The sequence below is a fragment of the Pinus tabuliformis genome, chromosome 8 (genome assembly GCF_031772625.1).
Source record: "Pinus tabuliformis cultivar Carrire ecotype Pingquan chromosome 8, CPIR1, whole genome shotgun sequence".
NCBI classification, from domain to species: domain Eukaryota; kingdom Viridiplantae; phylum Streptophyta; class Pinopsida; order Pinales; family Pinaceae; genus Pinus; species Pinus tabuliformis.
The window spans coordinates 566,020,799-566,045,185 of NC_142294.1; the positions used below are offsets into that span (position 1 = coordinate 566,020,799).

At 38.8% G+C, this 24,387-nt stretch overlaps 1 protein-coding gene across 1 annotated transcript; it reads left to right on the forward strand.

Annotated features, from left to right (window-relative positions):
* The first annotated feature begins 19,821 nt into the window (after positions 1 to 19,821).
* On the forward strand, positions 19,822 to 24,387 carry LOC149236722 (elongation factor 1-delta-like). The gene is made up of 8 exons (XM_089372465.1): positions 19,822 to 19,981; positions 20,072 to 20,171; positions 20,284 to 20,400; positions 21,626 to 21,704; positions 23,239 to 23,362; positions 23,535 to 23,648; positions 23,811 to 23,972; positions 24,157 to 24,387. Coding segments are annotated over exons 2-8 (684 nt in total). The 5' UTR covers positions 19,822 to 19,981; positions 20,072 to 20,085; the 3' UTR covers positions 24,159 to 24,387.

Below are 24,387 nucleotides of genomic sequence, written 5' to 3' on the forward strand. Positions count from 1 at the left end.
ATATGCAAGAAGAAATGCTTGGGAAAGGTCAAGAAGGTTCAGAGAGGGCCTAAGGGGTCCCCAAGACCCTTCCATTGAGTTTCACTGAGTTTCGCTGTCAAGAAACCTCATTCGTGAGCCTCTACAGGAAGTCTGCAGGGGTTCTACAGGATGTCTAGAATTTTCTACAGGATGTTCAGAGATGAGGTTTTTGGGTGGATGAATGGAGAGGGAAAGGTGAAGGAGTGAGTGTGGAGGTAGGGTGAGGGTTGGAGATGGTCTAGAACTCGGTTGATAGAGTTGTGAACAGGTGTGGATGGCTGTATTGGGTTCAAGGAAGACTAAAGCAATGTTACACACAAAACTAGGGTTATGGGAGCAAATGGTGAACAGGAGGCAAGGATTCTAAGTAGAGGGTGGAGTGGATGGTGCTGATGGTGAATGAACAGATGAAGGAGTGGTACAGGTACTCTGCAAGGCGTTTTTTCCAACTGATCCAACGAAGACCTGTAAATTCAAAATCCTAATTATGATGACCTAAATCTGCTAGCTGCCAATAAAGAGAATGAACAGAAGTGTGATCTGCAATGAAACCATGTATTTTAACTCATGCAACTAAGCAAATGAAAGTCTAAAATTGCAACCAACTTCTACACATGAAAATCAAACACTAGTGATTGCATGGCACGACAAAATTAGTGTTTTTGTGGGCAGCAAAGTTATCCTGATCCCAGCTCCAGATCCTACTTGTTGGATACCTATACCAATAGGTTTCATATTTCATGATTGGCAAGAGAAAGTCCAAATATGCTCTGCTTTGGTATCACAAAGATCCCATATTTCCTAGAAAGCAAGAGGTGGGTAAAGTGTTTCAAGTATTGAGGACCTTATTTCAATTTTGTGGACGATTCAACAGTCTAATCTGGATCATGCCATGTGTTCAATTTTGAGTTATAGAATAGAGAAAGAAGTCTGTCCAAACTGTTTAATCTTGGCAGACAGCTAGTTTAGGTAGAGAAGAAAAGGATCCCAACAGCCTAATCTGGGACCTTGGAAGAGATAAGGGTAGAACTAGATAGAAAAGAATAAAGAAAAAGCCAGAGAAAAGAAAAGGCAAGTAAGGGTTTGCAAGTCCAAATGCACCCTCTAAGAAGAAACAAAAAATGCTAGGGAAATAGCTGGGTAGGCAGTTGTGGTTGCAGAAAGGGTATTTTCACCATTACACATATGTCAACAGGTGTTTGCCAAGGCAAAATCTATCAATAGACAAAGTGGTTAATTCCATCATATTACAGCAAGGAGCATGACTAACTTCCCTCTTCCCCTCTATTCCATTACTAACACTCCCTTTCTTTCAGCTGAGATTTATGAAGAGAGATCATGGTTTTATGGTGGTTCTAGTTCATTCAGAATCCACATTTCTTGTCTAAGATCTTTTCATTTTGATCTACTCTCAAAACCAAGTCAATTTCAGATAAACTCAGTAAAATCCCTTTCATTTGCTCCCTTCATTCATATTAAACTCTAATTTTACTATATAGCTCCCCTATTTTACCCCTTCCCCTAATAATACTAACACTAAGGTGTATAAAGCCCCAAATCTTATATATACTCCCTCCCCTTGGCATTATAGCCATATTTTCTTCAAAAGGGACCAAAATGACATCTGGTCACTTTGGTGAACCTATCCCATCCCATTCCCCCTTGCTGCAAGTCAAACTGCTCCTCAAACCACCATTTGCATTGGAAAACCCTTATAAAACCCTATTCCGCCTTCAAATCCTTTGCAAAAATTACCAAAGTCAAAAACCCGCCTCTGGCGCATTTCCAAAGGGTTAGCGCATTATTGGTTAAATGAAAAAACATTCGAAAAACCAATAAAAAAACCCACAAAACCTAAAGTTCCCCGCCCGCATATAACCCGAGCACCTCCATACTCCGCCCACCGTCGGATCAAGGCCCGAAGATCTGACGATCCACGTCAATATCGGAGCGGCTCCCACTGCTGTCCTTTACCGCCCGAGATGCTGACGTTGCGTCACGTCAGGGCCTCTCCACGCGTCAAGCGCTGAGGTATCTCGGAGCCGGGCCTGACAACTTCGGCGCCGTACCCAAACCTCCCCGAGAAACCGTAGCGGTTAGCTTTGACCGTAACCGCTACGGTCCTAACTGCCACCTATTTTCCGCTAACTCATCGCCACGTCGCGTCCGCTCGTACTCACCTCTGCTATTCGTCCACCTGTCCGCTGACGTGGTTGCCACCTCATCGCCCCTTGGACCAATAATCTACTGCCACGTCACCCGACGACGTCAGCTGACGTCACCTCACCGTGACCCACCAATGACGTCATGCTGACGTCATCACGAAAAAGCGCCAAAATGGTAAAAAACCCATATTTACCCAAAAAAGCCGTGTTTTTCCCACTTTCACTCCTGTCGCTATTGTTCTCCCTGCATGACCGTTTACGTTCGAATTTCCGCCAACCTGTTGATTTAACCCGGGCGACCTCCTCAGCAGCAACCGTGCACACCTGCTCGACCTCTGCTCGCCAATTTACAGGTATTTACAGTTGTCCTGCCCTCCATACGACGGTTATTGAACTTTAATTTGCTCAGAAGGATAAAGGCACCTCAAAAACTATAGTTACAATACCCATTTCCCTCTGCAAATCCACATTTGCCACTGTGAAGTCGAAAAACACCAGCCGAGCCATAATTCCGGTAAATTCACCCAAAAACAATACTCACTGCGTATTCTCGGAAAATTCCTTGTTGGTCTCAATTCACCCGCTGGAAGGGGACAGTTAGACCTTAGAGAAGCTCTGCTCCTAAAAAACAAACAGTATTTCAATTGCTGTTGAGTAAATTCCCCTCTAGTATCCAAAATACAAACTGTCTTTACAGAGAATCACCTCTATTCTGTGTTGCTTCCATTTTGACTATTCACCTACAATTGTTGCACTTTGAAGAACTATGGAGACTCCTATTGCTCTAAATATCAAGCCCCTCAATGCTCCTCACCAGGAATTAGCATGGAAAGCCCTGGGAGACATGGATTACCAAATGCTGGACTGGTTCCCTATGGGAACCAAATACAATATCCAGATGATGAATGAGTTAAAAGCCCAGCACCTGAGTGGGGCAGACATCTTGGGAATTTGGGACTCAAATTTACCCATCTACAACCTTCCCCAAGTAAATCCTATGCCAGAACTCATCTACAGCTGCCAGGAATGTTATGACCCAAGCCAAAGAGCTGTCATCAGCCCCACAGGCTCAATCCTGTTCCAGATTACCCCAGAAAGTATAAATGGAATGCTGCACTTCCAAACTGCCAAGCAATTGACTCCCCTCTTTATGCAGAATTTGATAAACAAAGGGACCAAGCTGTCAAATGACCAAATCATTAAAATCAATCAGTTGTTTGTAAGACCAGGCTCTGAATCAGTCAGAACCCCTCCTATTGGGTATCACTACTTGAATGATTTGGGCAGGATGTTAGTGGATTTAATCAGTTATGTCCTAGGATTTAGGGGGATAGAGGATGTGGATGATAGCCTAATGGCAATGCTGTCTATATTCTCTCCTGGTAAACCCCCAGCTGTACATTATGACTATGCAACCTACATTGCAGATAAAATCCATGAGCAGTTTATGAACTTGAAGAGGGAAAGACTATTCAGGTATACTTCATATATATACCATCTATTCTTGTTCTATCAGCCAGCCACCTTCTCTGTTCCTTTGAAGCCACTCAATGCCCAGGGAATTCCAAGGTCAGTTGTGTTCTGGACTTCTGTTTTTCATCATACCTCTGTATCACCTTACACATACACTGAGTTCATTGACTTATTCATCCATCCAGTCATGACAGTATTGCATGGTACTCCTCCTCCTAGACTAACTGATGACATGAGGAGAATTCTCCATTTGAATAAGTCCTACAGCATTGGTAATTGGTACTTCTACCAAAACCACACAGTCATCAGGATATATGGCTGTGAGTTGAACCCATTTAGGTTGCCAAGGTTCGTCCCCATGAGGCTTTTTGCCTTGGAATATTTCAGACAGTTTGGGAACTCAGACTATCTTCATTTTCAGAGCAACAACAAGAAGTCACAGTTGAAGGTAAGGAACCAGCTGGGTCCTTTCCTATATAACAAGAAAGAAGAGGGATGGAAAGAGGCAAACACTATCCTGGACGGCCTCAGACTGCAAACCAGCTTTGAATGGATACCCTATGACCCCAATCATGCTATTTCCCTCAGGAGGATTAGATACAAATTGGGCAGCTATGCACACAAGAGACAACCCGAGATTGAACAGTATGCCAATGCATCAAATTGGGAAGAGGGTACCCTAGAGGAGGAAATTACTAATGAAGAGTTACTTGAGAGAGAGGCTAGAAATATGCAAAAGGAAGCTGACTTGGAAACTTGTGGACAGGTGCCCCTCTCCTACAAAAAGCAACTTGGAGCAGCTGCTACATCATCAACAGCACAGCAGCAAACTGCCGAGAAAGCACCACAGACAGCAAGCAGGGATAAAGGGAAGCAGGTGGAACAGCCACCTCCATTAACAGAAGAACAAGTGGACACATTGCTACAGCAGCAAGAAGAGATGGAGCAGCAGGAACTTGGGCAGCAACAAGAAGAGGAACAGTTTAGTGAACAGCAACCCTTGCAGCAAGAAAAAGTGACTGATCCTCCAAGCTCCACTGAGCAACAGGCTCAGACAATAGTGCCTCCTAGGGCAGAAACTACTGTTGATACCTCGGTCCTCCAAACCCCACAAAAGGAGGACTTAACCAGGAAAAGGGATAGAGAGACTCCCTTGACCTCATCTTTCAATCGGGGAGAGAAAAGACAAAGACTAAATGACTCTCAAGAGGAGGATATAGCAGTAAGGCAAGCAATGGGCATGGGCCCACCCAGTGGAGAAGTTTCAGCCAGTTCATTTCAGCATGAACATGATAGAACTATAGGAGGAGAGGTCAGCTCCTCCAGCCAGCACAGAGAAGGACAGTCAAGCATCAAACAGCAATTTATTGACATTAAGAGGAGGAGTGATCCTATTAAAATACAGCTGTACGATCATTTGCTGAACCTGGCTCCTACAAATCAGCAAAGACTCATGTCTGCCTTTGATGTAAGTGAAGGCAAGATGATCATGAGTCACTTCATGCCCACAACACTGCATCCTCAATCTACCTCGGATTACCTAAGAACCAACATGGAGGTGCTGGCCAAAGACATACACCCTATGGATAAGATTGAATTACATAAACAAACTGGTGAAATGGTGTATGCCTCCTTGGCAGGTGAGACATTGGAGAACTACAAATTGAAGAGCAGCCTGGATAACACAGCATCTCAGCTGGAATTGGAGAGAGCATCATCACAAGCCAAGGACAATAGGATCAAGTCCTTGGAAGAGGTAATTATAGAAATAGGACATGATCCTAAAGATGTCAAAGGTATCCAAGAACTCCTGAAGATAAGGGATGCAGACATGGCGGCTTTAAGAAAGAAAATCAAGCTCCCAGCCACCATCCACCCACAAACAGACGAGGTTGCCCAGCAAAGGCAGGAAAAGGATGCTACAGACCTGCTGGTATCCCTGTACAAGGAGCTGGTTCGGACTCAAGACCAGCTAGGACAATCAGAAGCTGCAAAGGCAGCACTACAAACAGCAATGAAGCAAAGAGAAGAGGGCCAACCCTCCCAGCCTCCTCCTGTGATAATTAATCTTGAGGAAATCCCTCCAACAACTACTCCTCCTCCTCAGCAAACGGGAACTACAGCACCATCTACAGCAACAACTACACCAACACCAGGACAGACTCCCAGTCTGGATATGCAGAAGCTACAAGCTGAGATCCAAGTTCTTGAATCCCAAATGAAAGAGCTTGATGAAGTCAAGAAGACTTTGGCCAAGGTGAATGAAAAATTTGACAAAAGCAAGCAGAATGAAGCAACAAAGGAGAGAGAGATAAAAGCTCTAAAAAAGAGAATAGCTGAACTAGAAAAAGAGCTTGCACTAGAAAAGGTAACAGCAGAACTAAAGGCAGTCCTCTGGAGTAACATCGGTCGATCCATCACCAATCAGTGGCAGTACATTGAGACTATGGATGAGCAAATAGCACTCATCACCAAGGCAAACAAGGAAATACACAGAGCCAGAGCAAGCCTTGGCCACATGCCAGATGCTGCCAGCAGAATGGTCAATGTTTTAAATAACAAAACTAGCTCTCAACTAGCGGCCATGGGAATTACTAACAGGACTGAAACAATCTCAGTAGTTAAAAGAGTCCTGACACTAAGAAGTCTAGTTGGTACGCTGGAGAGGAGGACACAGGATATGCAGACCGAGATCAACAAGTTCCTGGACAGATTTGTGGCATTGCAGAACAGAGGCCTCCCCAGCATTTTAAGCAGTGTAGGAAGACTGCTCACCCTAGAAAATTACAACAAAAGGATTGATGCCCATGCAGTAGCACAAATTGCAAAACAGCCCAGTACCTCAGCAGACACAGGGCCAGCATCAGGGCAGAATCTGTATGATAGGGTGGATAATCTGTTTTTTATTATGAATGAAATTGATCATCTGTTTGATACACCACCAAATTTCTTTAAGTACACTGAGGCAGATGAGACTATGGGGGCAATCATAAGACACCAATTGCCCACACAGGAAGAGTGGAGGAATCTGACACAGGTAATCTTATCAGGTCCGAACCCGTGAGGTTGGTTTTTTCTCCAGCACATGAGCAGTCATACGCAGGCACAATTTTGATGAATAAAATCTACAAGGAAGAGGCAGATGCTGAGCCAACTCGGCAGAGCTATTTACTCACTACTGCAGCAGTCACAATCACAGGTGACAAACACAGCCTACAGCGCACAAGCCACAAAGTCGGGTTCTCCAGCATTTAATCAAAGTATCTCAACCGACTCAGCAGATCCCAAAGGCCAAAATATCTTCTGACAGAACATTAAAGCGCCTTTATTTTGTATTCAATGCTGTAATAAATTTCTGATAATAATATCTCAAAGTTGGTAAGAACATTAAGTCTGAGATAACTCAGGACTCAGATATTTTTGTAAACAATCGCAAGTATATATTGGCCCCTCACAGAAGCTTAAGGGGTTGTTGTAATTTTCCTTGAAGAGCTCTCGCTTGCTGTAAGATTCTCAGAGAAATAATACAAAGGGAGAATGGAATTTCCAAAGCTTGGTGTACTTTGATGCGTTGTGGTGAATGGTGAATGTTGCAGGATTCCAGACTGTTTTCATAAAACAATAAGTTTTCTCAAATCTCTGTATTACATGTTTTCGAGTCTTTTGTTCTCTTTTATTGTTCAGATGTTTTACACTTAATAGCAAAGTAGAAGAATGGTTCCAGGACTTAATCCATGATTACCCTGAACTCAAACTGAGCTATTATCCATGTTTTCCTCAGATACAGTAACAGAAGTATAATTCTTAGTTGCTGCACTTTGAAACTGTATCTTTCGCTGTGATAGACATTCCCAGGGATTCAAGTTTGCCCCTGTGACATCTGTCTTTTCTCATAACCAGTCGGTGGAAACATTTAAAAAAGTGAGTGAAAATTCTTGAATGCTTTCATTGTTTTTGTTTGTCTTACCTGTTTCGTGTTATAAATCAAAATTTGTTCTATGAAGTATCCAAATGGCCCTGTAAGTTTCACCAGTTCATCTCAAGGTTTCTAGACACCTACTGCTACAGACTCCATTGCCCAATGATACTTGACTCTCTGAATATTACATCACAGAGACCTGAAAGGAATTCTTCAACCAAAATATAAACAAAACCTGTGCTCAATACCTAGCCTAAAACATTATCATTACAGTTACAAATCATAAAGAGAGAGCCCTCTCTGATCACAGTTTGGCTAGAAACAGTGATCCAAAGATTGGTTAGTGGTTACCCCGGCCGTATTCCCTTGGGAGTCATAGGGAACAACCTGGGTGTTAACACTACTGAAGGAGAGGTGAAACCAGGGATGTTTGATGGCCCTTTTCTTGAAGCTTTTTCCTATTAACAACCTATCAACAAAATCTGAGCATTCAAAAGTCTATCTAACCATTTATAGTGACCTATTTAATCAGCAAACTTTAACCTACTTAACAGAAATGTTTTTGCAAATGCATAAAGAACAACTAGCAATGCATAGAGGAGGCCTTAGCACTCTGGTTGGGCCCAACCCCAAGAGCTGCAGGCTCCTATAAAGGACTCAGATCTGATACCAAGTAGAGCTGCTTATCATTATTCAAAAATAACCATCATAAGAAAGTTGTACAACAGTAGCTACAATAAAACAGGCTGAGCAAAATGACAGCACTATAGTGCAAAAATAACAATGGTTCCAAAAGTAAACTACGAAGGCTGAGGCTTTCCTATTTGTACAATACGAGGGGGCTAGCAGCCCTCCTAGATTCAAGGGACTCGGCTGTCCCATCTGCTAGTGAACAGTCACTTCTCCAAAATCTGCTTGGCTGCCTTTAAAACTCGTTTTGGTGGCCTGTGGAGCTCAGTGTTGAGGGTGGAGATATCGAGGAAGGCCATTTAATGGAAGAGACAACCTCCCTACGAGTCCTAACCTTAAGCTTGGCTGTCAACTGACCCTTGATTGCTTGGTTTTGCTCCAAAATTTGTCCAAAATTCCTGAAATAACCACGTATTAGCCTCCTAGGTAGAGTGACCACCCTTATTCGTTCAAATAACATAAACATACTAGGAAAACATGCATAATCTATGAAAAATGGAGGATTGAACAAGGATAATTAGGCAAAATGAGCCCAATAGGTTACCCAATTTGGGGGCTCATCAACAGTCCTAGAACATAAACAAAAATAAGTCATCGAATGGGAGATATAAATCTAGAGGGAGATCTAAATCTCCAAGAAAACCTGTAAAGGTTGTGTGCTGGAAATACGAAAAGGAAGGGCACTACAAAAGGGACTGTAAATCTAAAGCTCTTGATAAAGGAAAGGGATCTGATGATGCTCCTTTTGTAGAGGCGAAAACCACCTCAGATGAAGGTGGGGATGTGTACTTGGCTTCTTCAAGTACACATGTAGATCATGAGGCATGGTTGATTGAATTAGGTTGGTCTCTCACTAGGAAGACTAGACCAGATACAAAAATTGACTCTCCATAGGGAGGTGAGGGTCAAACAAGTACTAGGTGATCCAAAAGTAAACATAGCAAACAAGATGCAGTGTTTGTCACGTCCCTTCTCAAAGACATTAGTAACAACGTGTTGCTACACAATTTTGCACATTTTTTACTAAGGAAGAGGCCCCACACTTACGACTTAGGGACTTAGGGGCCAAATCAACTTTATTTAGTTGCTAGTGGAAAGTGGGGGCCGCCAATATAGGAGTTTGAATTAGCCATTTGATATAATTGGAAAGAAAATCGAATGGGTGGATGGAGGGGCCCACATGAGGCTATGGGAGCCCAAGGAGTTATAAAGAGAGATCAACTCTCATTTTGTTTTCATTTTGAATATTTGACAAACAAACTCACTCTTGTACGCTCTGCTGCTTAGCGAGTCTACCTGCTATTTAGCCACGAGTCTTCCGTAGGGGAGATTCAACCTCTACTTCGGGGGACCATCCATGCCCGCCCTAGGGAGGTTGTTCCACAGAGATTGCAGGAGTTTCCAGTAGCGATTCATACCTCAGCTAACCATGCAAAGGAAGGGACTGCGTGTTTTCTGGGCAACCAGAAATACACAGAGGTTGATTTAGCCACCCAAGAGGCCGAAAATCCAAAGTAAAAATTAGAGAAATTTAGGGAAGAATTTTCTGGGCAATTTTTGGGCTCTTTCCAGTAGGTTGAAAGTCAGCAAATGTAGTTCGAGAGCAGCTCCCAAAAGGCCAAAAATCCAAAGTCAAAATCAGATAAATTCTCTTCTGGGTTTTGTCCAAGGAGTCTAATTCTAAAAAGGAAAATTTTTCTTGGCAGTTTTTGGGCACTTTCCAGCAAGACGAAAGCCAACAGATGTAGCTGGAGAGCAGCTCCCAAGAGGCTGAAAATCCAAAGTCAAAATCAGAGAAATTCCCTTCTGGGTTTTTCTGGGTTTTGTCCAACGAGTATAAGGATAAAAGGGAAAAATTTTATGGGCACTTTCCAGCAGGCCGAAGTTAGCAGGTCAGTAGTTTACTAGGACAACGCAGAGCATAGTAGAACAACAACTAAACAACCATCTTTCTAGCTATTCTACCACCTGGGTTTGGTCCAACTTGTCCTTGAGACAAGACCAGGTGCACTACTCCATTTATATATTGTACTCATGCTCTCATATTTCATAATGCATGGCTCAACAATTCTAGTATTACAGTGTTTCATGGGTGTTTGCTAAATGTTTTTAATTTTCCATGGTTGCATTTTTTGTTTAATTGGTTTATCACTTAAATTCATGTATAAGAACATTACATTGTCACAAACTACATTGCAATAAAGAGCCTACAACATAGGAAACAAAACACATAGACATTATAAAAACTAGGTAGAGTGATATGAATCAGAAATTGCATCGTGGATTGACTCCTTAGAGCCCCTAGATGTTTTCCCTACTGAGGGGGGGAATACCAAGATGTTGTTCAATTTGCTCCATCCTTTGATCTAAGTCCATAATGGGCTCTATATTACTTATAACCTTTTATTATTTTTTAATTGAGTCGACATACACATGTTTACAAACATACATTTACACCATTACAACATTTCCCCCATACTAAGTTATAGAGCGCCTCTCGACGCAATAATAATGAAAATATTTTAAGTGGATAGAGGAAAGATTTGATGATGATTATTGCATTAATCCATCATTGAGTAATAAAATAATATAAAATAGTAATAATGACATTATTTAACAAGTATGGAAAGAGTCTCACAAATCAATTTTTTAATTGTGGATTAAATATTTAATAACACTATAATATGTTTTTGGAGCCAAGGTTTATAGATTGACTAATTTAACAATGATGAGACTTAAGTGATGGGAGATTGAGAATCCTTGTGAAATAGCTCAATTAGAAGTCCCACTGACATGATATGTAGCAAGTGCGGGGGCTTGCACCATATCAAGGGGCTTTCTAAATGATGTAGAAATCTAAGGTGTAGTTTAATTGCTCTACGTTTTTGCTTCTTCTTTTTCTCGGCATAATCTAGTGATACAATTCTTAGTGAGATTGTAATTTTTCATTGTTTAAATTTTATCTTTGAATGCAAAAATGGATTCAATGTCCTAAAAAACCCCCTTGAGACAACTTGGATTGTGTACATTACACAACTCAAACATGAAATTCCAACAAATCCATGTTAGATTTCAATGAAAATTGATTAGAAAATAATTCTAGAAAAAAAAAGAAGGAAAAAAGTAGAATTGTTAGACTAATGGAGAGGGAGTCCAATAAAGTAGCCCAAACAAAGTCTCATGCTTATGTAATTATTATTAAAGGTTTATTATGTAAAAATATTAATCTATAGTTACATTATAATTAAAAAAATTGTTGGTTGCTCAAGTAAAAAGACATAATAAATAAAGAAATTATGAGAACTGTAGAAATTTTGCTCTCTACACATCTTGTAGAGAAACTGTAGATTAAATTGATTATGCAATGTATTAAAGCAAAATACTTGATCTACTTCTACTATCAAACTTTGCGGAAGCTTAATCAATTTGAGCAAGATCAATCGGAACACATATAACAGAGAAGAAGAAATCGCACACATGAAACACAGAAGAATACTATGGGGAAAGCCTCAGCTAAAAACCCTGCTATCTGTATTATCATACAAGTGGAAATATCTCAGGATTGCACAAAGCTTTAGCTCACAAGTTATCTAGCTCTTAGTACAATCCCTCACTGTTGCTCATAGACAGAATATACAACACATATGCCTTCCTTTAGTCCTCCAAGCCTCCTATTTCCTTGCGCAGTTTCTCCTGGGTCCTCCAGCTGCAACTTGTGTGATTCTCACCTCACACACAACACTGACCTCTGAAATAACTACGCAATCCTGAAGGAGATAATTCCTTCCGCATGGATGAGTTTTCTTTATAGGAAAATTCCTCCAACTGATAGTACACTGTCCCTTCCTTTAATCTCAATTCGGTCTCTCTCTGAACTGACATGCATGAGTTATTTATGAGAGAATATTCAGTTATCTGGGGAACACTAGTTGCATGCATGCATGCATTAGCTGACTGAACTCACAATTAGTTCCACAAACTGTTTGGAACTAATTTAACTGGACTTAACTCAGTTAACTTAACTAATTGCAACTCAAATACAACTCATCCTTATCTCCTTAATTAAGGGATAACTTCCTCGATCAAAGGGACAACTGTTGCATGTCTTCATAAAGACTTCATGTTTGATTTTCTCCAACTAATTAACTCAAGATTAATTAATTAATTATTTTTCAAACAGCTAGTGAGACTAAATTCGAATTTTAATTCTCAGTTTTGATTCAAGGACAAATCAAAATTGGAATATATCCCGAAATGCTATTTATAGCAATGTTATTTTTAGCATTTCTATATTTTGCTATTTCCAATAGAGTTGGAGTATATCTTGAAATGCTATTTATAGCAATGCTAGTTTTAGCATTTCTTGTTGCTATTTTCAACACTCTCTCTCCAAGAAAGGCATTCAACTTGAACTCGATCCTGAACCTTTGGAATGTTCTGCATGCAACACTTCTCTCAAGTGTTATTGCTCCAGCAACTCCAGAAACAACAAAAAAAATATCTAACATGAATCAGAATGATGCCTCTGTCATCAAAGTCTCTGATTGTTATTGCCTTTGTCGACTGAAAACTCTGCACCTCTGTGCTCTTTAGTATCTGACTGCTCTAGCCTCTATCACTTTGATCTCTGACTGCATCAATCACACTGATTCCTACTGCTGCATCCGTGCTGCTGCTGGTCCTATCTCCCAACATGCATCCGCACTGCACCTCCTCTCATCATGTTGCATCGTGCTGCCCACTACTGCACTGCAACTCAGTTACTGAGAAGTAAGTAACTGATCTCCCAACTGACCTCCCTGTTGGGCTAGAAACACCCTCTAATGCTGAAGCTCCCTTTGCCGCTCCATCCGCATCTGTCTCTACCCACTCAGCTAGTCCTGCTACTCCTCGTCGAGGCTTCCGTAGCAAGGTGTAATCAAAGAGGTTGGGTACCTCAAGTATCCTACCCCTATTTCAGCCCTCTTGGGACTATCACTTCACATTGCCCCACCTCACACCTGGAGGTATGGCTGCATGTGATCCCTCTACCCACTTGACTCGAAAGTTCCCCCTACTGGAGGTCTCTACACATTCCCCAACAAGGGCCATGTATCTAGTGTACCTCTCAGGTGACCTCCTTTGTCTGCACTGAGAAGACGGTTCTCCCACATTCTCGCTCACATCCGACAACAATCTGTTAGCTTCTCTCGTGTGCTTCCACCCATCTCTGGAAGACTCTGCATGAGTGGATGTCTCCACTCCTGGAACCTCTGCATGCGGCTACTCCGCATCACTTTGAGGCTCCTCTTCCTTAGGAACCAAAAGTTCCTCCTCTGCATGCAACTTGAGCTCCCTCTCAAGGGAAACTCGCATGGCCTTCTGCTCATCAAACTTTAGATCTCTGCGTACCACTATCCTATAACTGGTAGGCAAGAACACCCGATAGTTGTGAGGTGTATCAGTGTATCCCACAAGTATCCCCAACTCTGTTGTCGGCTCTAGTTTCTTCCGGGCATCCTTGGTCACATGGCAATAAACCGATGAGCCAAAGATCCTGAAGTGACTCACATCTGGTCTCTTCCCGAAGAAAGCTTCCTTTGGTGTCTTCATCCCAAGTATGCGATGTGGGCTTCTATTCTGCAAGTAAACAGTTGTGTTGCATGCCTCAGCCCACGAATGAAGTGGTAGGCCTTAGTCATGCAACATTGCCTGAGCTGCTCCCACAATCATTCTATTCTTCCTTTCGGCCACCCCATTTTGCTATGGGTTAGGGGGTGTTGTCAACTCTCGTTTAATTCCTTCTGCAGAAAAGAAGTCCTTAAACTCTTGAGAGACATACTTTCCACCATTGTCACTTCAGAAGGCCCTGATCTTCTTTCCTGATTCTTTCTTAACCAAGGCTTTGAACTCACAAAACCTTGAGAAGGTTTGATCCTTCTTTTGCATGAAATAGATCCAACAATTACAAGAAAAATCATCAATGAAAATAACATAGTACCTTTGTTTAGTGGTGGAGGCTGTCGAGAATGGTCCACACACATCTATATGAACTCACTCCAAGATTGCTTCATCTCAACTGTCTCGATCCTAAAAGGAAGATTTTGCATACTTACCCAAGGTACAACCTTTGCATGTGTCCACTTGCTCAAGTTTACCTTTGGGAAGTCTGGTAGAAATCTGCTGCATTATCTTCAAGGCCCCATGATGCAAGTGGCCCAACCTTCTATGCCATAACTCGCCAATATCTTAGCTTTGCACCAATTTTTCTTTGGAACTCAATGCAGCACAATCATCTACCTCCAGCTTGTAGAGATTCTTCACTCGAATCCCAATCCTCTTGGTCTAACCCGTGGCTATGTGGCTTAGGAATGCCTTTCCTTTACTGAAGACAACATTGTAGCCTTTGCCCTCCAACATCGTGATCGATACCAATTTCTTTTTCAGTCCTGGCACATACTTCACATCAGTCAGGGTGAGAGGAGCTCCATGCTCCCTCTGAAACACAACTATACCTTCACCTGAAACATGGTACTTTCCATCATCGCCCATCTCTATGCACATCTGGAGGTCCTTCTCCTCCAAGGTACTGAATAATTTTTTGTCGCTGGTCATGTGGAATGAGGCTCCACTATCAATATACCAAACACAACCCATCATCGATGACACCATGCATGCGAAGAGGGTAAAGTCCATTTCAAATTGAGAGGCTAATGCCTCACCTTCCGATCCTTTCGAGGATCCCTTCTTGGACTTCTTCAATGGGCAATTAGTTGCATAATGTCCCATCTTGTGAATTCGGTTTGCACCTGCAACCCCAAACTTCAAACTTCGAATTCTTCTTAGTAAATTGTTCACAACTATGATAACCTTTGCTATGATACCATGTAGAACTTTTTCTACAAAACCTCGCTTTGATACCATGTAGAAATTCTACTCTCTACACATCTTGTAGAGAAACTATAGATTAAACTGATTATGCAATGTACTAAAGCAAAATACTTGATCTACTTCTACTATCAAACTTTGCGGAAGCTTAATCAATTTGAGCAAGATAAATCAGAACACATATAACAGAGAAGAAGAAATCATACACATGAAACACAAAAGAATACTCTGGGGAAAGCCTCAGCGAAAAACCCTGCTATCTGTATTATCATACAAGTGGAAATATCTCAGGATTACACAAAGCTTTAGCTCACAATCTATCCAACTCTCAGTACAATCCCTCATTGCTGCTCATAGACAGAATAGACAACACATATGCCTTCCTTTAGTCCTCCAAGCCTCCTATTTCCTTGCGCAGTTTCTCCTGGGTCCTCCAGCTGCAACCTGTGTGATTCTCACCTCATACATAACACTGATCTCTGAAATAACTACGCAATCCTGAAGGAGATAATTCCTTCTACATGGATGAGTTTCCTTTATAGGAAAATTCCTCCAACTGATAGTACACTGTCCCTTCCTTTAATCTCAATTGGGTCTTTGTCTGAACTGACATGCATGAGTTATTTATGAGAGAATATTCAGTTATTTGGAGAACATTAGTTGCATGCATGCATGCATTAACTGACTGAACTCACAATTAGTTCCACAAACTGTTTGGAACTAATTTAACTGGACTTAACTCAGTTAACTGAGCTAACTAATTACAACTCAAATACAACTCATCCTTATCTCCTTAATTAATGGATAACTTCCTCAATCAAAGGGATAACTGTTGTATGTCTTCACAAAGACTTCATGTTTGATTTTCTCCAACTAATTAACTCAAGATGAATTAATTAGTTATTTTTCAAATAGCTAGTGAGACTAAATTCGAATTTTAATTCTCAATTTTTATTCAAGGACAGATTAAAATTGGAATATATCCCGAAATGCTATTTATAGCAATGCTATTTTTAGCATTTCTATTTTTTGTTATTTCCAATAGAGTTGGGGTATATCTTGAAATGCTATTTATAACAATGTTATTTTTAGCATTTCTATTTGCTATTTTCAACAAGAACAATCATACAAATTATAACATTTAATAATGTAATATCAATGAGAAACCATCTACCACATAATAGTTTGATTGCCTAATTATGTGTATTAAAAGTAAAAGCAAATTGTAGAGTGGCATGTGGACTAAGGATGCCACATCATATGAAACATGTCCAAGGTACAAATAGCACATGACAAAGAAAGAGGAAATCTTCCGAGTAAGTTATCTTGGTGCCTAAAGCTAAAAAATGGGTAAAATTACACTTGTTGGAAAGCTCTTAGCTAGCAACATATGACTGCAGGCCTAAAATTGACTAGAGAGATATGGTAAGAAGGTGAAATTTTTGGATGCCCATCACATTATGCTGTTTAAGGAGGTTGGATGTGTTACATGAAGATTTATTATTTCTTGTTCATGCGAGATGTAGGAGCCTTTTGCCCATTCTTTCAATGCATACTTGAAAGGTTTGAGCTTTTATTCCCACACATAAGAGTGTGACCCTCTCACATCATATTACTAGGTCTTCAAAATAATTTTCATTGTTATTGGATTATGGAATCAAATAGGGTTGAAACTAAAGAGGTTGGGGCCAAGATTTCAATGGTGATGTAAGCAAGATTGGCTTGTGATATGAGACATTGAGAGGAATGATATTATATGTCGAGGCCTAATGGTTTAACAATATATTGCTATGTATAAGAAATCGATCCAATTTGGCTGCAATATGACTTGGTCCTAATCATTTGTTGGTCTAGGTGAATTTCCCCTTTTTAATTGTCAAGCCCTAATGGCTTGGCAATGCATTTCTATGTATAGGAAATTGGTCCAATTTGGTTGCAATATGACTTGGTCTTGATCATTTATTAGTCCAAGTGAACTTTCGTTTTTTGGCTTGGTATCTATTAGATCCTCCATAATTTCTCTCACTGGAACTCGAATGATGCCTCCCAAACTTTTTTCTTTATTTCAAAACATTACATTGAAATCCCATGTGGCTATGTTTCTCTTTACATATTCTGTTTCCCTTGATACATGCAATGATCTCTAACATTCTTCCTTTTCCCTATAATGTAGACGCATATGAACATTGAGCAAATAAATTTCCTACATGTACTTCAATGAATAATGTTGGAAAAGACCAAATGTTGAGTGCTTTTAAAGTGGATCATGCTAAACATCATGCTATTTAGAGCATTCTGCCACCTCCTAAGGCTTCTTTAGCATTAATTGCCACACTTGTGTTGTTTTTCCAGTGCTTCCTTCCAACGTTTAACATCTCTTTTTACTCTAGCCTATTATCTTGGATGAGGATACAATCAACCTTTTATATTTGATTATCCTAGAGTGATTATTCTTTGTATATGTCGCCTATTCCCCTATAATTCTAAGAGACTACATTCATTATTTAAGTAGTGGGGGTTTAGAATTATCACCTAATTACCTTTTTGATGGCACTTGTCTTCTAGGAGTTTTTTTTTATCTCATGTTTTCCACCTCCAATAAGTGAACATTAGATAATTATATGTATCCTTAAGTTTTTTTTCCCTTGTTGGCTTCCTCCTCTCTCTCCATTGCCGGTTTTCATTCCACCTTCACAAGAAGGTATTCTTCTTTTGGATCTTTATCATTAATTTGTTATTGGGTTTTTTCAATTGTCACCACCCCATTAAATTTAAGGGTGAGGTTTTCTTACAACTACATGTATTTCTTCTTCCTCTTTGGAAAAATGATTAGATTTTGATGTGAGAAGATCCTCCTCTTATGCTCTTTCAAGTATGTTGCAAAGTAAGGGACAAATAATAACATTGAATTCCATGCCTTTTTGTTACATTTGAAATGTGCAATTAAAAGAGGAATTGATGGGTACTAGGCAGTTAGAGATTTGAAATTGATTATGGGTTTGGAAAATGGTAGAAACCACACAGAATATTTGATCCTCATCCAAATCATGAACATGGTACATAGAATTTAATGAGTAAGCACACACATTATCTAAAGAAGCATCATTATTGTAGGAAGGGACTTTGTCCATACAAGAAGTTAAGAATAAAACTTCTATTCTAAAATTAGCACAATTTTTATATTGATTTTCAAAAAAATGTTTTAGTTTTTTAGGCATACACATTGTCTAAAGAAGTATCAATATTGTAGAAAGGGACTTTGTCTGCAAAGGAAGTTACAGATAAAATTTTCATTCTAGAATTAGCACAATGTTTATATTGATTTTCAAAAAAAAGTTTTTAACGTTTTCTTAAAAGTTTTTAGGTTGGTAATAGCTAGTTTCAAACAAGCACTGAATGTAAATATGGTGTTTCCTAACATAGTTATAGGCAGAAAATGCGTAAAGGTATTTATAATATATAATTTAGAAAAACCTTTGAGTATTTTTGATCGAGGGTAACAATGATCTAAAGTTATGAAAGTGTCAATGAAATGAAAATGTATAAAATATTACATATAATGTTTTTTTCAAGGAAACAAAAGATTGCTCAACTCTCCTCCTTGCATCTCTAACCCACACATATAAATGTTGTCTAAGGTACCAAGAAATCTCCAAGCAAGAAAAACATAACATGATGAAAAACATTTTTCTATTCTCCTTCTAATTGAAATTTCAAATCACTAAAATGAAATGAAAAAATGAAAGCATTTTGTTATTCTCCTTCTAATTGAAATTTCAAATCACTAAAATGAAATGAAAAAATGAAAGTTAAATGAGATTGGTTTTGGAATACTTTTATGGTTTTAGTAGATGGAATCATTCTTTTTTCTCCCCTTGAAATAGTATGCACCTTACAATAAAAAATTAATGTTGTATACATCATGACATATACCATCAAATGTAAAGATGCTTTGAATAAGATGGTATATACTATATGCTTTGAATGAGATGGTATATACTCTTAACATTTTTAGATTTGAGAAGATATATCTTAACATATATACCATTAAAGCTATATTGGAATATATTGTTTACTCTAAAATTGTGTTTCATTTTTTATTATCAAATTGTTCCCATGTGAACTCCATGTTACTTAATTTATTAATTTTTAACAAAATTTTACTAATTTTTTAATGAATTTTGTAAATTTCCATAATATTAATTCAATAGTATTTATATTATTATCAAATTTCTCAATATTAATAAAAATACTTAATAATAATAATAATCTAATTTTAAAATTATAATTAAAAAAATATTAAATTAATATATAAAACTCTCTATTTTCTACTCAATATTATAAAAAGCTATTTAAAAAAATATTTTTAATTAAATTTTTGTTCCATCCATGCACCTACACACTTCTTTGTGAAAATTAGTATATAAAACCCTTACTTTCCCCTCAACATTATTAAAAACTATTTAGAAAATATATATATTTCCAATTAAAATTTTGTTTCTACTTTCCCCTCAACGTTATTAAAAATTATTTAAAAAACATATATATTTCCAATTAAAATTTTGTTCACACACATTCACCACCGACACACTTTGTGATTTTTTTCATCCCCTTAATACGAGATAGAACCCTGGTTAACTTGCATAGGTATGGTAGTTAAGAAAAAGCGAACATGCCTTAACCCACAAAGAGTTGCCTTTTACACACTATATATTCTCTTTATGCTGAAGAGACATTCCTCTTCGCATCTCTTTGGATTGCTAGGGTTTGAGGATTCTTGGCTTCTGAGCATTCGAAATCGTAGTAGCCTGATCCGATCGTTTACCCTGTAGAATCTTTGCATCAGGTGTTTGCAATAAGGCCCTTTTGTAAACCTTGTATTACTTATATTTTCATTGAACGACTTGCTGATTGAATGCAGATGTTTGTTTTACAGCGCCAGTAAAAGCCATGGCAGTTACATTTCCAAATCTGAGCACAGAGGCTGGCCTCAAGCATCTTGATGAATATCTTCTTTCAAGGACTTTTATAACTGGGTATATCATCCGTCTCTACGATTTATACTGAAAAATAGTACTGAGCCTTCTTGTGCATTATTTTGATCTCATAGGTACTGAGAGCTCCTTTTGTTTAAAATTATTATGACAGGCATCAAGCTACAAGAGATGATATTACTGTCTATGGCGCCATTAGCAAAGCCCCCGGACCTAACTTTCCTAATGTGTCTCGGTGGTACAACCATATCAGTGCCCTACTGGCTTCGAGGTACTGTTTTCTTACGATATACAGATGTTAACAGTCAGAATTTGGATTTGCTTAGTGCGCTTTAGCATTGTTGTTTGATTACACACGGGATGTGCATGGTTGGTGAGCTGGGTTTGATTCTATGGTCAGTGGGATGCATTTGATGAAGTGTTTTAGGGCTAAAGATCGGTAAGGTGCTTCTGTTGAAGTGTGATCTGGTTAAAGGGTAATGAGCTGAATTGGTTGGCGTGCGTTTAGGCCAATGGCTAGTCGGTTGAACTGTTGAAGAGTATTTCAGTAGATAGCAGTTGGGGAAGCTGGTTTTTCCCTGGTTTTCTTTTATTTTGATTGTTCCCTAGCAAAGGTCAAGGCTCAAGTAACGTTCTTTGCCTTTTAGGCACCGAGAACCGGCATTTATATTGTGGCCAGGTGAGTTTGCATCGGCCAATTCTGAATTTTTGGTCATCGCCGGCTATCCATTTACGATTTGCCTTTGTTCTATGGGTACTATGATATTATGGTCACTTTTTAAATAACTTCAACCAAAAGGATCCAACAAAATCCCTCAAAAGGGAGGGGTTGTACTGTCAAATGCCTTTAGGACACCTTAGCATTTATTCTAGTGAAGGTAGAACATACATGTAGAGATTGTTGGGGATTTGCTTTGTATATAATTGTCTGTGAGTGTTGGTTAGTGCCCTGCCGTGAATGAAATGAGTGGGTATTGGGAGCTAGGATAGATGATTTTAGAGCGTTAATTACTGATTTGCAGTAATAAATCGGGTTTTGGCCATCGAGAATAGGGACTGTGGTTTTGGGCTGTATTAGAAGTTGGTTTGGCATAGGTTTAAGTGGGTTGTAGTAGAAGTGGGTTTTGCCTGATGGTTCATTGGACTCTGCATCTGTTGGAGTGTGTTGGTTGCATTTACATTGCCTAATTGAGGATACCGTCAGCGCCTAATTCTCTATAATGGGTAAATGCTTTTACCTTACTGTTGTTCATTATGGGGAAATAAGTGATCCTAATTCATGTCTTTCTATATTGCATTCCACGATTATACAATTCCTGAGAACGTCTGTTGCAAAATGATAATAATTTGGGATTCCAGCATCCGTGAGTAGTCTTCATATATTGTATGCACATGTGTTGTCTCTTGTTGCAATAAATCTTAACTAATGGCCGTTCACTTACCAAGTTCATTTTGCTTGTCTTATTTACCTTACAAAATAATTGTTCTCGTGACAGTTTTCCTGGTGAGCCTATCGGTGTAGAAATAGAAGGAGCAGCTCCAACTGCTGCACCGGTTACGGAGAGTACAACTGAGGTTTGTATCTTGTGCTGTAATCAAAATTTCGTTAGTGAGATTTATTATCTTTTTAAATGAAAACACACTTGTTTTTGGTAAAATTGAAAATTTCTTATTTAGAAGATACACATATTACATGCAAGAGAAGGCTTGTAGGCGTGTCCTATTTAACTTTCTAACATTCTATTCCTTTAAGCAAAGGTAACTGCAACTATATTTATGTTTATAACGTTTTTATCATATTCCGGGAATGCCAGCATTAATTAAGATTTTCTTTTAGATTTCTCATAGCCCTTTTCCGTCTTCCAGTGGATTCTCTTTAGGAATCGTTGATTCTACCATATTCCTTTGACTCTGGTATTCTCACCCTTGTCATTTTTCTTCCCTTTCTGTGAGAAAGAGTGAAGAAAGGGCTTTTTCCTTGATTTGGGATATATCCCTAGCCTCACTGCAGAAAAAAACCTCTATATCTATAAATTACAAAGCCTCACTTAAGGTAATGGAACTAGCTTGTAGAGAGGAAAACATAGCAATTGGGATAGCTTTACTATAGATATTCCTTTTGGGTAGAGTGCCTGAAATCTCATCTTTGTGAAATTGCTTAGAACAGGGACGGGCCAATTTCCTGAAACTGTTTAGAGCAACAATGGGAAAATTTCCTTCAAATTACCGAACTAGTGATGTGAAATGTAAATTACCAGAGAAGCTATATGGCCAGCTGCAATTGCAGATTGGAGAGTTGTCCTTAAAATGTTTTTTTTTTTTAATTGTTTCCTTCTATTTTAATTTTATAGTTTATTTAAGTTGGTTTTGTTCGTCTAAAATTTATCCAAGCCACGTTAATGGCTGGATAGAAGGTTGTTTACTAGGATGGTATTCCACCAAACAATTCCTTACATCGTACAGTGATGGATCTGGAAACCCTCTCGATGAAGGTGTGTTTTTGAAAAGTTGATATTAATGGCAGCTGTGTCCTTAGAAGTTAGTAGGAAATTTAAAGCTGTTTGAGCTACAACTTTATGCCCCTTAACCTGCTTTTTTCTCTTTTCTCTGTATCCATTCTGCATCCACATTGACATGAAAGTGCAAGCATTTCAGGTGGGTAATGATCTGATAAAAATACTTGTAAGTTGAATTATAAATTTCTTACTGGGATTAATGTGTTTAGTACTATATTCAATAAAGGGCACGTCCAGGCCCTTGTAGACCAGGACCTACAGTATCAAACTATGAATTCTATTCTCTGTTTTGATTTTGGGAGGTCTTTGGCTACTTCACAAATCTTATTTTTTATGTTCTATGCTAATCCATAAATGAATATCTGTTTATTAGTTGTAAATAATTTTTGTTATTTTTTAGTGAACACCAAGAATGAAACTTTGGTTCTGTTAGACCTACTTATCTATAACCTCTCATTGACAATTATTTAGATTACACTTTATAACCTATCATGAGTTATTTAGGATTACAGTGGCACATTTGACTTTATGATCCAGAAAATTTACATCTTATTTCATGGTCATGTACTGAGAATTTAATGACTTGTTGTCAGTCTCCTCCTAAAGATGAGGAAGATGATGATGACTTGGACCTCTTTGGTGAGGAGACCGAGGAAGAAAAGAAGGCAGCAGCAGAACGAGAAGCATCTAAAAAAGCATCAAGCAAAAAGAAAGAAAGTGAGCATCTGTTTGTTTACTTGGACCTTGTTTCTTGAACCATTTTTATAAATGTCATTTGGCTTATCTGACTGAAAATTATGTGCCTTCAGGCCCATCTATTGATGTGGCTGTATCTGTTTACAAAGTTATCTGTTGACGTGGTTGTATCTACTGTTTACAACATTAACAGGTGGAAAGTCTTCTGTTCTATTGGATGTGAAGCCTTGGGATGATGAGACAGATATGCAAAAGCTTGAAGAGACTGTGAGGAGTGTACAAATGCCTGGCTTATTCTGGGGAGCTTGTATGTCTTTCTTTTTTAACAACACAAGACTTATTTGTCTTTTAGCTATATTCTTTGGTCATGAGTGGACATTAATATAATTTCTTTTAGTGTTGATTGACATTGCTTGTCTATTTGTTCTGTATGAGAGATGAAACTTACATACATGCTTATGAATTGCAGCAAAGCTTATTGCTGTAGGATATGGCATTAAGAAGCTTCAGATAATGATGACTATTGAAGATGACCTCGTGTCTGTTGATGATCTTATTGAGGAGCAGCTAACTGTTGAACCAGCAAATGAATACATTCAGAGTTGTGACATTGTTGCATTTAACAAAATCTGTGAGTTTAGATCCCTTGCGACAACTTATTTGATCCGTGAGAGTGGGCTAGGCAGCATTTAAATTTCAAAATTACAGTAGGAGCATGTTCTCCACATATTAATATCTTTTTTTTTTGTTTGGTTATCTGGCTCTTTCATCGTTTATTTTGATTATTCTGATTTTAAAATGTCCTCTCTTTGCAGAATGATGCAGGAAGCTCAGTCTCAAAGGGACTGCACAATGACCTTTAGAGGAGATTATTTATGTATTGTATTTTTTAGGGACTAAAAAACCATTTTGCTGAGTTGGATGAGTGTACGAGGAATGAATCTTTTGGCATTTGATGAGTTTTTTAAAGGCCATACATGCGTTGATAATGGAACTAGGTTGAAATTTATTCGTAATTAAAGCTCTACATTTATGATCGTTTTTTA

Coding starts and splice junctions, on each gene's coding strand:
- LOC149236722 (XM_089372465.1), top strand. CDS start 20,086: ATGGCAGTTACATTTCCAAATCTGAGCACAGAGGCTGGCCTCAAGCAT. Junction 20,401..21,625: donor AGTGCCCTACTGGCTTCGAG/GTACTGTTTTCT, acceptor TTCTCGTGACAG/TTTTCCTGGTGAGCCTATCG. Junction 23,363..23,534: donor ATCAAGCAAAAAGAAAGAAA/GTGAGCATCTGT, acceptor CAACATTAACAG/GTGGAAAGTCTTCTGTTCTA.